We start from the raw sequence: 14,659 nt of genomic DNA on the forward strand, positions 1-14,659 counted from the left end.
AAAATACTTTATGAAGGACTTTAATTCCTGAAGGAAACCTTATGGCCTCAGTTAATTAATGTTATTAATGACATAACAAATGACAAAGCCCTACTCACGATGCCGAGAGGGTCAGCTCTGCTCTTCTCAGAAAACAGAAGATCTCCAGCTTTCCCCACTGCCCACAGGTGAGCAGCCTACTTGAGCTCCACACAGACCAATTCTGATGATCTTCTGGATCCATATACTGGGGCCACTTCCAGTCCCTCCCAATACATCTTTTATTTAAATCAAGAGAAACATCAGTCAAACCACACATAATGCTGCTTTACGGATAACACCATGGCAAACAAAAACCAAACTGAAGCATGTTCCAGTTCAGAAATTAAATGTCTTTATTTTTACAGCAATCCTGTAAGATCACAGTGCCCTTCAGTTATTAAATCAACTAAACATGAAAGACTATCTGCTGCACCTCCACATGCCCAGCTATTAAGGAAAAAAAAAGGAAAAGAAAAAAAAAATTAAAAATTCAAGTCACTTTTATTCCTCAGTCAAAGGAAAACAATACTTTTGATCAACTGTATTCTCACACCTTCTAAACCCCACACAGTTCATCCACTTCCACAAAAGTCTCACTGCAAGGGTAAACTTGCATGATTTACTTAAAAATTACCAATAAATAAATCCATTGGATTTGTAGCACTAAGATATGTTTAACTGCAAGTCTCTTGGGCAACCTCTTCACTCATAAATTCTAACTGTCAAAGGCCAAATACTGCAAGAAAACAAAGATTCACCTGATCATACTGTGAAGTCCTACTGGACTCATCTAACCAAAGAAAGTATGTAACTGCGCAGCGACCTGGGCTCTACTGTGAATACAAGCAGAGGGAATCTATCACATAGCACACATATGCACTCATGTCAGGGACAGAGCAGGAGGATACCTTCATCTTGCTAAGATGCACTCACTATTAGGTGCTGAAGCCCAGAGTCATAAACACAGCTACCCACATTGCGTGACTTTATTGAGTCACTTGGTTACATTTCTATTTTCCACCTGGTTGTAAGCAAAGAAATCCTACAGAATCCTGCAGGCTGGAAGGAGAGCTGGTTTTGGTGCCATCTCTGCTGACATCACCTGCCTCCTAGGTTCGCTCTCTCCAGCACATACCCACACAGGAAAGTGTTTCTGCTGTGAAGAGATGTGACACACACTTCCCCAAATGCTTGGCATCTACCTGCCCCTTCCCACCACCTTATGGCAGCAACAGCATGTTACAGCTGCATTTCATGTGAAGCTTTCCTAGGTAGACCAAACTTTCCTATGTAACCAATCCTAACTGTCACAACACATTCAAACAAGCAGCATGATAATGCAGAGACTTGCTGAGCACACCTGGAAATGCTCCCCATCTCTCCCACTCGACGCTACCAACATGTTCCAGGCACCCTTCATTGCTCTCTCCCAGCCAAAAGGGCAAAGCAGCACCATGACTAAAGGGACCAACTCTAAACGCAAGAGCTGCTAAGCTCTGCTCCAGCATCACCATCGTAACACCAGAGAGGTAGATAGGCACTGCTGTCCCCATCCTACTGGTGAGGAAACTGAAGCACAGAAAAATGGTTTATTGAAAAATGTTGATGATCATGGTGATAGGCAGAGCTGGGTACAAAACCCATCCCCTGCTCCAGGTAGAGCTAGGGAGATGCCAAAGGCACACAGCTGGCCAGAGCTGGCAGGACTGCAGACACTTCAGTTGCCACTGTGAAAGAAGGACCCAGAGAGAGAACAGACATGTAAATGAGAACATACTGATGTAATTCAGCAGCTAACTCAGAGGAGAGGTAGGCAAGAGGTGACAGGCTGAAGTTTCTGGTCTGAGCTAATTGCAACTCCAAAAGGACAGCTAGCCCCAAACAAAACCCAGAGTTTGTGCTAAAATTATACAAGATGTGTTTTATGTTGCATTTAAGTAAGAACAAAAAAGGTATTCTTAGCATTATAGTAATACTCCTCATAAACCAAGGATTCGTAATTAATTGCGTTGCCCCACAGGCTACAAGCAGCCTTTTGGAACAACTTAAATAGATTATTTTTCTATTTTTATATTTATTTATGAAGCAGCCAGTTTCTTGTGCTTCAGGCCACCTCCAGGACCTGCTACCACATGGCTGTGGAGATGTCCAAAGTAAGATGCGCCTCTCCCATAACCCCATCAAGCATCAGTCACACCTTAGTGTCCATCTGCCACCCACTCCAACCCAGGCAAACCATCAGTCAGTCTGTGAGCACCAAGCACAAGCCAGAGGGATGGATCCTGCTTCCAAATCACACTTTGCTCCATCTGCCCTTACTATCAGGATCTTCTGAGTTATTCTTACTGCCCAGTGGGCTGTTACTGCATTCTTCATATTATACAGTCACATTCAAGCCTCTTCTATAGCCATTGCAGTCTCCACACCACCATGCTATTTGTCTTCTTTTTTTTTTTTTTTTCCTGATCAGAGAAAGGGTGGGAACTTCCAGCAGCAGCTCCAGGCATCCCCTGGCAGCACGTGTTGGCTCTCTGGCATACACATCAGGCTGTCGGGAGCTACAAAAGACCCTGGGAGTTAAGCTGAGCAGCTTCTCTCATTAGCGGTGGGTCCTCAGAGGAGAAGGTGAGTGGGCATGCACCAGCTTCTCCTCCCACTGCTCCAAATCCACTGGGCAGATCAAGGACATGGACTATGTTAAGCACGCAGCAGTTCTAAGTGCCTATGCCTCCAGCAGCTTCTTCGTAGTTTCCATTGGGGGACAGGCTGGTTAGAGCCACTTCTTCTTCAGGGTCCTGCAGGTCATCTGCAAAGAGCAGAGTGAGGTCAAGGGAGATCTAAATGGGAAACCTTTATTAAGGCAACTTAAGATGAAAAGAACACATGGGACAAAGCCATTGATATATACTCACAACCTACACACAGCTGATTTTTTTCATAACTGATTTTCATTTTGGTTTACAAACTCCACATTGCTTCCACAAATGGGTTATCTATGAGCAAAGGAGCTCACTGCCCAGCTCCCTGGCAGTGCTGTCAGGGGTGTAGTTGGGCACTGGACCTCACGTGATTTTATTTAGACACACAAAAGGCCAGAAAACAGGGAGATGGCAACACAGCAGCCAGATGTGCACAAGTTGTCTTCAGTTTCTGGCCAAACTACAGCCAGGAAAGAGACATCAGCTGCAGACCTGGAAATAGTTTCAGGAGGCCACCAGCAACGGGTTTGGCCAATCAGGACAACCAAGGAGTCAGTGAGGAACCTGACAGTCACAGCAGGAGTACAAGTGAGGGAGCTGCACATACCTTCATGAATGTTGTTTGCAGCTTTTGCGTTGTGATCCTTTCTCCAACTCCTCCGGCTCCAAGAAACACACCGCAGGAAGGATGGGAGCCTCCACCTCTCCCTGTCTTTCACCTCTTCTGGATAAATGAGAGAAGATGAGTTCAGACCAGCAGCAGGTCAGCCCTACTGCTTCTCCAGCTCCCTGGTGCAGACTCACCACATCTCCCCTCGTCAAGCCCAATGCTTCATGGAAAAACCGGGTGCACTCCACAGAGCCCACCCCTAGAAAGCAGCTGCTGGCAATCCTTATTTCAGGCAGACACATCCCTGCTACCATCGAAATCTGTCCCCAGAGTCAGTTTCTACCTTGCTACGTCACTAACAAAACCATCCTGAATGCAGCAGCCCAGAGCAAAAACCTGGCAGGAGCTCAACAGGCACACAGTGGGGACTGGCACAGTTAGGGCACTCCTGCAGAAGGAAGTTTTTCTTTTGTATTATCACACACCTTTTGCCACATCAGCCTATTCACTGCTCCCTGCTTTATTAAGCAATTCCTCCCTTCTAGGAAGACCTACTGAACAAGCAGACTTGCAACACACTGAAAACTACTGCCATAACTGCTTGCAAAATACAAAGAGCATGTAGCCTCCATTGATGTATTTATTCTGGAGGACAATGAAGATCACAAGTTAGTACAGGCTTTCAAGCCATTACAGTAAAACACTGCACCAGGTCTCCAACAGCAGCAGTTTCCATTGAAATATGATAGGAGCCTTTCACCTCCTAATCAGACAACAAATTATAAACCACTTCAGTGTCCTTCAGCTTATCAAACCGTTGCGACATGAGAGGGTTCACAGTGGCAGTCTTTCCTGCCAGTCAATAAACCAAAACCTCCAGCCGTAAAGACATCCTCTCCTCACAGTGTATGGGGACTCTGGCCACCATTGAAACATGGCAGAAGAGCAGCCCAGTACACTGCTGCTTAGACCCAAGAGATACAGGAACCCCACTGCCATTCCTGTCCCAGATCCACTGCATAAATGACAGTGTCCAGGACATTCCCAGCACAGGGAGGAGGGCTGCATCTTCAGAGCAACTGTCTTAGGCAGAGCTGAGCAGCAATGTGGGTAGAAGAGGAAGCTGGGCTGAAATAAAACAGGCATAAGCACAGGTACACAGAGCCTTACATTCTGTACACCTCACAGCATCCTTATCCAGATGCATCTGAATAAGCCCTTTTTTCAGCTTAGCACAAGCCCCTTTGAAAGTCAAGCGGGAAAAAAGACAAGTTCAGCACTGACTGAGGACATCCTTAAGGTGGCATCCCTAGAACCTGCCTTGCAGGGTGCTCTGGAGCCCACACCTATCTCTTCCACAGTCCTCCCTCACATTACATTAAATATATTATTCCCCTTGTGCCTTGCTTGTGGGGAAAGCCACGGGTGGAAAGAGAGCAGGCTGCAATGAAGCTGGTGCCTGGCACTGCCAGGTCCCCACCTCCCTGGAGGCCACATTTGAGATTCCTCTGGCCATATGGAGATTTTAGAAGTTAGGGCTCACAGGGGCATGGAAAGAAGCTACCCTTGCCTAAGGTTGAACCCTAAAGCTGATGAGTGTCCTCATTACACATGCAAGTCCTTAGACACTTACATGACCAGGCAGAGCATTGGCAGAGAACTAAAGCAACACACTGAGTCCTTCTACCCACCATGCTTATAAAGCACACACAAACAGGCTTCAATACCTGCTCCAGCTCCTGTTCTTTCTCTACAGGTGACTGCTATGCTGCTTCCATGTCTGTCTGAAGGACAAATCCACAGCTAGCCACAAAAATACATGTTCTGAGCCAAGCACCAGCAATGTGCAGAGGTAGAGAAAGGTCACACATGCAGGGATGTTTTTCTGCCTCTACAGCTGCTGTCCCAACCAGGCTGCTGTGTCCAGAAATGAAGGGCTCACTGGTATCTGGGAGAACAACAGAAATTCTTGCAGTAGGAGCAATGTGAGGAAGACAAAAGCATGTGAAAAAAGATGGAAAGGGGATCATGCATACTTCCATAGAAAGAGTTGGCAGAAGACAACCCTGAACCCTCGCAGTGAGTCCCAACCACTTCAAAGCTACTCAACATTCAGATCCAAGATTCTGGACTGAGCTGATGGAAAGAAGCACCTGAGCTGCTGCTGACCATCCCCATGTCCCAGGCATCCTAGAGGACCTGGGCAATGTGGTGCTGCAGGCAAGTGCGAGGATTCCTTGGGGTAAAGGCAGTGAGACAGCAAAGCACCTAGAAATGATGGGGAGCAAGGGAAAACTGGGGAAAAAAAAGTGAAAGAAGGAAGTAAGAAAGAGAAACAGTCCAAGACAAGCAGTGCCAAAGATTAAAGTGAACCCAGGCAAGTTTGTGTGGCTGCTATGACAGCAGAGCCTGCCCAGCTGCCCATCACCCTGAGTTTGCACACAAACATGACTCACATTTCACCCCAGAGCAAATGCTGTTCCTCAAAGCCCTGCTTAACACCAGCTTTCATCCTGCCATGCTCACCTTGCTTAAACTGACCACCACCAGATGCGAACACTTACTGTTCTTATTCATTATGTAAAGTTAGCACGAGCATCTTCCCTCCTGCAGGAAGGTCAGGACCTGCCTGCACCCTACAGCAAGGACCACACCCCAATCCTGCATCCCCAGGAACACACATCCATAAGCTTGGATGGCCCATGGTGTCACAGCCATAAGCTGCCACATCCCTGCTATCTGTGATGCCTGCTATGTGCTCTAGTGCTTCCCAACCTGCTGGGAAGTTTGTCCTCCCCAGCTGCCAGGGCTGGGAAGTCAACCAGAAAGAGACATTGGGAAGGCTCTGATCCCACCAGCATGAAAGAGAATTCACTGGGAAAAGCAGATGTGACTGGGTGGGTGGAAGATCCTATGAGGGCTGATTACATTCCAATGGGAAAAGCCAGATCCCATTGTGGGGAAGGAAGATCCCATCAGGAGTGGTAAGATCCCGTTAGGATGGGGTAGATCCCACCGGGAAATGGAACAAATCCAACTGTAAAAGGCCCGCCCCCAGCGTAAAGCCACCCGCTGTCCCCCGGCCGGTCCCCCCCAAGTACCTGAGGGGTGCTGCAGAGCGGCCCGCAGGGCGCGGCAGGCGGCGGCGCGGCAGTCGCGCAGGTCTGAGGGGCTGCCGGGGCTGTACCGGGCTGCCTGCACCGTGCCGGGCGCCGGGAAGTGCCGCCGCAGCGTGGCGTCCAGCACCGCCGCGTCCTCCGCTTCCCCGCCGGGCAGGAGAACACCGACAACGGCGGGCGGCGGCTCTGGGGGCAGGCGGCCGCGCACATCCCGCACCACCTCCCGCAGGCGGACCCGGGCCCCTTGGCCCCGGGCCGCCCCGCCGCGGCACAGCACCAGCAGCAGCCTCGCTCCCAGCGCCCGCCGCCCGCCGACAACCCGCCGCCGCGACTGGCAGCCCTGCCCCGGCGGAGCCTCCTCCCCCAGGAGGTCGCGGGCGAAGGCGGTCAACGTGGCTGCCGCCGGGGCCCCCTCTGCCACCTCGGCCACCAGCAGCACTGCCCGCCGGCCACCCGCCAGCTCCACCAGCGCCCGCAACTCCTGAAGCTCCTCCGCCGCCATCCCCACCGCTGCAGCGCACCCTGCCCGGTCCCGCACCGTCCCCGGGACCGCACCACCCCCGGCCCCGCCCCCCGGCTCCGCTCACCACTCCCTCGCACCCTGCATCACTCCCGGCCCCGTGCCCGGGCACCATCTCTTCACTCCCCGAGCCAAGCACCACCCCGTGAATCCCCCCACACACCTCCCCGCCCCATGAGAGGCGTCCCACAGCATCTCCGGCAGCGTCCCGGGACCGGCACAGCCCCTCCAGTGAACAGCCCGTGCTGCTGCCGGGTGGGCAGAACAGAGAGGGTACTGGAGGGGACCTGGGGCCCCCATATCTGCCACACAACCAACCTCAGAGCCCTTGCACGGGCCTCTTGCGAGGCTGGTCTTGTTACCAATGGGGAGGTGATAAACTTCAGGCAAAAAAAGTGCTGTGGAGGGGCTGGGAAGCTGAGAGAGAAGCTGTAGTGACTGCAAAGTGGGGTACACACAAGGCCACAATAGAGGAGCAGCTGATTGTGCAGCCCCGAGGGTATAACGTGCTCACCAGGGTATAACAGGCCTTACCCAAGGGCAGTGCTGGAGTGGCCTCCCTGGTGTCACATGTCATTACGCTGCTGCACAGCCTGGCCAGGCTATAGCTACGTTTGGGAAAAAATTTCACTTTGGGAAACAATTACCCCTTCACAGACCATACCCACCCCACTGGTCACAAGTTCCCCAATTTGTGCACAAGTGCACAGCTGAGCTGCAGCCCTCACCCCACACTCTGCAACTCCAAGTCCCTTCTTAAGCCAGTCTCCTTTGGCTTCCCCTCTGCAAATCTATCCCTCTCCATGCAAAACGTGGTCCATAGTCACAGCCACCAGCACTGGAAGTGCTACACAGTGACACACATATCCCATCAAAGCATATAATGCTTGCAGGAAGCTATAATCAGGGCTTGGGTGCTGGCATGTGTTACACAGCCCCAGCACAGAGAAGGGTCCATATCCCATGAGCTGGCTCTGCTAGCCAACAGTGAATGACAACCACATCACAGCAGTGCCGACCCCTGATACTTGTGTGGTGTTGGTGTGTCTGTCATATAAACCAGGAAGCTCCAGTCTATGGTACCTGTTAAATACTTCCCCTGTGCCATATCAGAACAGGATCCACCAAACAGCTTGTCCTACCACAAGAACCCAGGAAGGGATAAACAGCTCAAAGGAGTCACCTTGGGCAGTTCCTCTTTGAGGCCATTTGGAGCCAAACCATCTCTGTGGGATAGGCAGAGTTGGCTCTAAGAGCATGGCAGGCAAAAGCAGAGCTGAAATCCATGTGCCTGCCCTGTATCAGTGGTTCCCAGCAGCACACTGGGGCACACTCATGCCACAAAGGCAGCTGAGCCAGCATGCCTGCTTCCTGCCCATACTCATGGCCACTCTTCCCCAGAGCCCTGCAGATCAGCAGGCACTACGTGTGGGATGTGCCACAGGCTGGTGCTCAGGCACAGCGGAGGTGTGTCAGGTTGGGAAGATCGCTGTTTGCCACCAATTTTCATCCAGGAAAACATTTTCCCCAGCTATGACAGACAGGCTTAGCAAACACTGCCCCCCATGCCAGCATCACTGGCGCCAGACAGCACAGGCAAGGGCTTCAGAGAGACTTTCTGTCCTGGGTCCTTGCAAAAGCAACTTACTCATTGACAACTGCTGATAAGCAAATCAGGGGGAGATAAAATAGAAGGATTAGTCTTCTCTTCCAAAGATCAGGGTCTATTGTTGCAAGAGCCCATGCTACCATGCCAGGTAGCCCTGAGAGCAGCTGTCAATATGGCAGGGCTACAAAGTCAGGCATAATTCAACAGCCAGGTCTGGTTATAGTGTTGCCCAGATTTTGTATTTATGAGGAAATTTTTTACTCATCTGTTCAGAGTCCTGCTTCTGTGGAGAAAATCCCTGGGTGTAACCAGCACTGTGAGCAGCACCTGGAGGGGACAGGAGCAGGTGCTGGTCCACAGGAAGCCCTCATCTTGGGGTTTCTCTGCAGATACTCTACCCCACTACAGAATTGTGGCTGCAGACACAGACTGGATCATAAGCAAGTCACAACCAGAAAGTCTCTGGGAAAAGGAACCAGCAGCTTTGGCTGCTCCCTGCAAAGAACAAACCAAAGACAGATACTTGCTTTGGCCAGTTTGACTGCAAAAGGCCAGGTCTCTTGAAGGTTGCCCTAAGGAGGCAGGATGCCCCCTGCAAACCTCCACAAGATGACCCGCATATTTAAATTCCACATGAGCTGCCAGCACAGCCTGGTGTGTGGTGGTGCCAGCTATACTCTGCCTGATGTGCCAAGACCATTACAGCACGGGTTTCACAGGGCTCTTTTCAAGCAGTGCTGTGCCAGTGACTTGCACAGAAACCCCAAACTGCATCAGAAAGTGTGAGATTCCCCAAATTAATGAAGATTACTCCTGCAGAGGAGGTATAGAAAAAGCTTAAATTATCTTCCTAACTCAGCTCAGAAGGAGCACCACTGGCTGTTTTTCTGCAGTGGCCCCAGTGTTTAAACTGCCAGCACACCCTCTGAAAACTAATATTTGGGACCAGATAGAGCTGTTCTTCATGGCCACTGCAATTCTTTAGTTAATTTTTGGGTACACACATACCATTGCCAGCAGAAGCTGACTAGACTGGTGAATGTCACCCACAATACCCAAACAACCTTGTTTACATTTCTTTACTCATTAACAGAGGTAAGATCTAATAACATATACAACTTTATCTTCCTTTGTGTTACTTAAAGGGGTACAGCTCAAACAGTTCAAAGGGTGTCAGGAGCTCAGCAAGATTTGTGGTCCCTGACAAAGTGACTTCAGAGCTCTAGCAGGCATCTGAGCAAAACACAGATGTATTTACAAGACTTCAGACTCCTTCAAACACCTACCTGACAGTCACATTTGTAGAAAACCTCTACAAATAGTCCCAAATGAGGGTAATCACATCTCTTACATATGGCTGTTCAGAGTAAACACAGCATCTGTTCATTCTGGACTTCAGGGGAGGAGAGGATGCTTTGTTCAGAGAAATAAATTTGTCATGTGTAGTAGTATAGTGCCTTGAAGCCTAAACAAAATCAAAAGTCCATTGGATTAGGCCCCTTAAGAGATGCATTTACCAAGATTGACTTCTCTTCTGAAGAGAGTAGAAAGAGGACAGGGAAAAGATTCTCGTGCCGATTTTGATGATAGGACTGCAAAGAAGCTAAACAGGAGGGAATCTGTGAGAGCAGTTACGAGCCTCTGTGTGTAGTGATTCAGCCCAGCTTCTTAAACGTTTCCATTCAGCAGCCTTGGTGCTCATGGGGGCACTTTGAACCAGCAAGGATCTGAGCTGGTGGCTGACAAGTGGTCTTTCACACACCTGTTCTCCAAACCTGCTTCCACCTACTGCTTTGGAAAAACACATCGTTAGGAGATGCTGGAAAGCAAGCTCCGGCTTTACTTGTGCATTGCTCCTGACTGCCACCAGGGGCATTGCTGTGCTGCACCAGCACGTGCTGATCTCTCCACCCATGGACAAATCTTGGGCTCTACAAAGCACTAGCAGAGGTCAAGTCAAGAAATCCCACCTATCCCCTTGCCCTGAACATCCCAATCGCACTGATCCCCTTCTAGCCCCTGTCTCCTGTTCAGTCTTCCCATCTCCTCCATTGACCTTCTTCAAGACTCCTTTTAACCCTTCTAGCCCCTGAACTGCACGCTTTTCACCTGCTAAAGTGTACCAAACCAGACACAGATCCTTCCTGTGGTGAGTTTAGTCACCACTGAATTCAAATACTGGATGGTCACTTCGTTCTGTCTCAGCAACCCACACCCAGATACCTCCAGGAATGGCTGAGACAGTCCCAATTTTGGTCTCTTGGTAGCCTGTGCTGACTCAGCTCTGGCCTGGATCCATCCAAGTCACCATACCCCTCTGAGCTCCACTGAACATAGGTTACACCCTATAAACAAATCATAGAATTATGGAATAGTTAGGGTTGGAAAGGACCTTAAGATCATCCAGTTCCACCCCCCCTCCCTCCCCCCACCATGGGCAAGGGCACCTCACACTAAAGCATGTCACCCAAGACTCCATTTGGCCTTGAACACTGCCAGGGATAGAGCATTCACGACTTCTCTGGGCAACCTGTTCCAGTGCCTCACCACCCTTACAGTGAAGAACCTCTTCTCTATAGCTAACCTAAACTTCCCGTTTAAGTTTGAACCCGTTACCCCTTGTCCTGTCACTACAGTTCCTAATGAAGAGTCCCTCTCCAGCATCCTTGTAGGCGACCTTCAGATACTGGAAGGCTCCTACGAGGTCTCCATGCAGCCTTCTCTTCTCCAGGCTGAACAAGCCCCGACTTTCTCAGCCTGTCTTCATACGGGAAGTGCTCCAGCTCCCTGATCATCCTTGTGGCCTCCTCTGGACTTGCTCCAACAGCTCCATGCCCTTGTTATGTTGTGGCCCCAGAACTGTACACAGTGCTCCAAATGAGGTCTCATGAGAGCAGAGCAGAGGGGCAGGATCACCTCCTTCACCTGCTGGTCACACTCTTTTTGATGCAGCTCAGGATACGGTTGACTTTCTGGGCTGCAAGTGACACTGCTGGCTCATGTTAAGTTTCTCATCAACCAACAGCCCCAAGTCCTTCTCTTCAGGGTTGCTCTGAATCTCTTCTCCACTCAACCTGTAGCTGTGCCTGGGATTCCCCCAACCCAGGTGTAGAACCTTGCATTTGGCTTGGTTGAACTTCACACAGGGGAATCTCTGCTTCAGCGCCTGGAGTACCTCCTCTTTCCGGCACTGACCTTAGTGTCTGCAGGGCTGTTTAATCCCACATATTGTCACTCCTCCCTCCAGCTGCAATTGCTGCTGCACAGTAACTTCCCCCTCCTTCTGAAAGATGTTGGCCCAGAGACACTACCACTGTTACTGGCTTGACCTTGGCCAGCACTAGGTCCATCCTGGAGCCAAATGGCATTTGCATTATCAGACCTAGGGGAAGCTTCTGGCAGCTTCTCACAGAAGACATTCCTGTAGCTCAGCTACTACCAAAACCTTGCCAAGCAAACCCTACACAATAAGAAATCCCAAACCTTTCCCTGCCTCTGTTCTCCAAAATGCTGTTCTCTTTGAAAGCTGTGCCTCATTCTGCCCATCTTGGCTGTTCTCCTAAGTTTCCTTAAGTCACCATCCCTTTCTGGATGGCAAAGGGGCATAGGAAGGTATGTCTGAAGAGGAAGATGGGGACCTGGCACAGTCTGATGTAAAGAGGCTCACCACTGGCCCACTCTGATAAGGCCAACCAGGAGACCATAAATTATTAGCACTCAGGCACTAGAGTTGCATGATGAAAGAAGTCTTCACTGTCCCTGGCAGTGTTCAAGGCCAGGCTGCATGGGACTTTGAGCAACCTGCTCTAGTGGAAGGTGTCCCTGCCCAAGGCAGAGGGTTGGAACGAGATGATCTTTAAGGTAGCTTCCAACCCAAACCATTCTGTGATTCTATGAAAACCTGTCTAAATAAACTGCACAGAGCAGACACAAGGCATACATGCTGCCCACGTACATATGGCCTCATTCTCTGTGATTCTACTAGAACCATTATTTTTAGATGCAACCTAGGACTTACGTCTGCTAGGATTTGGTGTCCTGTCACACAGTTTTGTCTCAACAGCAGTCATCACCCAGTACACAACAGGAACAAGGAAATTTCCCTCTACTAGGTAGGCAAGGAAATACTTCTCATGTCCTAGGTAAAGTTTCTGTGTACAGTTATGGGGTTGTGAACATCTACTGTTTAGCCTTGCAAACAATTCAAATTCCAGAGACAGGTCACAGTAAAGACTGCCAGTTATTTGTCTTTAGAATGCAGTCTGGTCTGCAAGCTCCTTGCCAAGCACAGTGAATCTCCATTTCATTGTCTAGCTTAGAGTCACTATTCCATCCCTGTGCTGTGAACTCCGATACTCTACTGAAAAAGAGCAAAGTCCCTCAAAACAGGTGGAGGGGACAAAACCAGAAATGTACAATAATTAAACAGATTCTCCATTTTATTTCCAATAAAAATTTTAGATCCTAGATGGATACAGCATCTGCAAAACACAAGAACAGATACAATCTTGTTAGAAATCTTGTTACTGGACTGTACCATTTTAAACACAAGTTTTGCAGTTGCAATCTGGATTCTCAATCTCTTCAACTACTATAAAAGTGACACCCTTTCCCCCATTTACACAGAAGAGGTGCAAGAATTGAAAAGTGCAACAACTAGTTCAGTGACTCGAAGTAGCACTTTGGTGAGGGTACAGAGTGCCCTGGCAGTCAGGCCTTTTGCTCACAGTAAGCAAGAGTCCTCATGAGTCTAGTTTCAGGATTTAACTGTACCACTCCTACTCCTAAGGCACAGGAGAGTCAGAACAGAAGGATGGAAGAACTGCACCCCGATACTCCTTTGACAACATCACTAGAAGAATACTGCATCAAAACTCAAGTGAGGGGCCTAAAGGGACAGTCTCACTGAAGCCTTGTGGCTAAAACACCAACTGTGGAGGAGGTACTAGTGGTCATGCCAGGACAGCACCCTCTAAGTTCAAATACTGGAGAGGTAGGAGAAAACAAATCTATAAATGGGTAGAAATCAGAGTAGAAGGGGGCAAAAGTACACAATCCAGGGAAAAAAAAAAATCAAGACAGCTTTAGAAGGGAGCAGAGGAAGAGTCCTGGAAGTTGAAAAGCCTTTAGAGACAAGCTGAGCCAGCACATAAAACCCTTGACAATGAGACAAATACCCTCAGCACAAGAAGCCACCAATAAACCCCTCCTAGCTCCAAAAGGAGCATTTACCGAAGAGCCATGCTGAATGCACAACAGCAACAGAACAAAACCATAGTTCAAGTTTTCCCTCATATTAAGTGGGATGAAAAGGCTCCCTGAAATCTGCCACTAAATATCTTGTTGCTGAAATAAATCCACTTACCACTCGGATTCTGTGTCCAATGGCCTTGGCAGGAAGGTTGGAGCGGAACTTGGCACGAACCATGCCACTGTTCCCATGGGCGCGGGTTACCTTCCCCCAGATCACTCGTGTCCTGTTAGGCTTCCCACCGGGGGTTACGGTGTTGCTAAGGAAAGAGGAAAAGCTCTGCTGAGCAGGCCAGCCACAGCACCCTATTGGACTCTGCAGTGACAGGGCAGACAATGTGGCCTTGTTAATGCACTTCGGTAACTTTATTCCACAATCATTTTTAAGCAGACCACATGTCACTTTTATTTGCCTGTGAAATTTGCCATGCCTGGGAATTTCACTGTACTTTCTGAACAGCTACATACTGCAGCTTGTAACCTATCAGAAGGTCCACTGGAGAACTATTAAGTTACGAAGCTTAAGAATTTGTAAAATGCTGATGCCAATAATATGATCAAACCAAAAAATCAAGAGTTTTCCAAAGAAAATGCAACATCTTATTTGTACTATTTACCCAGACACACCAAAGGCAGGAGAGGCCTAAGCCATTGGACTAGACTACAAAAAAAACTGGTTTAAAGAAGCCATACGCCATCTTGGAAATGATGGTGGTCAGGTTAACACTTCAATAAATTTTATTCAAGGCAATTCTGAACTCCCATATCTGAACTCCAACAAATACACTCCCCCAAGAAAAAAATAAGTGGAAAATATTAAGTAACTGTTCT

General features: G+C 49.1%; 2 protein-coding genes across 4 annotated transcripts in view; both read right to left on the minus strand.

The window, feature by feature from the left end:
* Positions 1-350: 350 nt before the first annotated feature.
* Positions 351-7,021, minus strand: CUNH2orf72 (chromosome unknown C2orf72 homolog). Of its 2 annotated transcripts, none has more exons than XM_062628998.1 (3): positions 6,432-7,021; positions 3,328-3,441; positions 351-2,827 (listed from the first exon to the last, which is right to left on the minus strand). In XM_062628998.1, the coding sequence occupies exons 1-3, from the start codon at positions 6,949-6,951 to the stop codon at positions 2,736-2,738; spliced, it is 726 nt and encodes a 241-aa protein (XP_062484982.1). In that variant the 5' UTR covers positions 6,952-7,021; the 3' UTR covers positions 351-2,735. The 2 variants fall into 2 exon arrangements, with proteins under 2 accessions (XP_062484982.1, XP_062484981.1); XM_062628997.1 differs by having other exon boundaries at positions 3,328-3,444.
* Positions 7,022-12,999: 5,978 nt separating this feature from the next.
* Positions 13,000-14,659, minus strand: part of RPL35A (ribosomal protein L35a) — a 153,519-nt gene continuing 151,859 nt past the window's right edge. For both annotated transcript variants that reach the window (XM_062629028.1, XM_062629027.1), the window contains exons 4-5: positions 13,944-14,088; positions 13,000-13,059 (exon numbers count right to left, since the gene is read on the minus strand). In XM_062629028.1, coding sequence (XP_062485012.1) covers positions 13,036-13,059; positions 13,944-14,088 — 169 coding nt within the window. In that variant the 3' untranslated portion in view covers positions 13,000-13,035. The remainder of the gene's footprint in view (positions 13,060-13,943; positions 14,089-14,659) is intronic.

This window comes from Pezoporus occidentalis, unplaced genomic scaffold (genome assembly GCF_034315485.1).
Source record: "Pezoporus occidentalis ecotype Australia unplaced genomic scaffold, CSIRO_AGI_Poc_V1 ctg327, whole genome shotgun sequence".
Taxonomy (NCBI): Eukaryota; Metazoa; Chordata; class Aves; order Psittaciformes; family Psittacidae; genus Pezoporus; species Pezoporus occidentalis.

Excerpts from the sequence above, each read along its gene's own strand:
- CUNH2orf72 (XM_062628997.1), bottom strand. The coding sequence starts at position 6,951 with ATGGCGGCGGAGGAGCTTCAGGAGTTGCGGGCGCTGGTGGAGCTGGCG. Across the intron at positions 3,445-6,431 it reads CGCTCTGCAGCACCCCTCAG|AAGAGGTGAAAGACAGGGAG; the intron begins GTACTTGGGGGG and ends TCATTTATCCAG. Across the intron at positions 2,828-3,327 it reads TGCAAACAACATTCATGAAG|ATGACCTGCAGGACCCTGAA; the intron begins GTATGTGCAGCT and ends TGCTCTTTGCAG.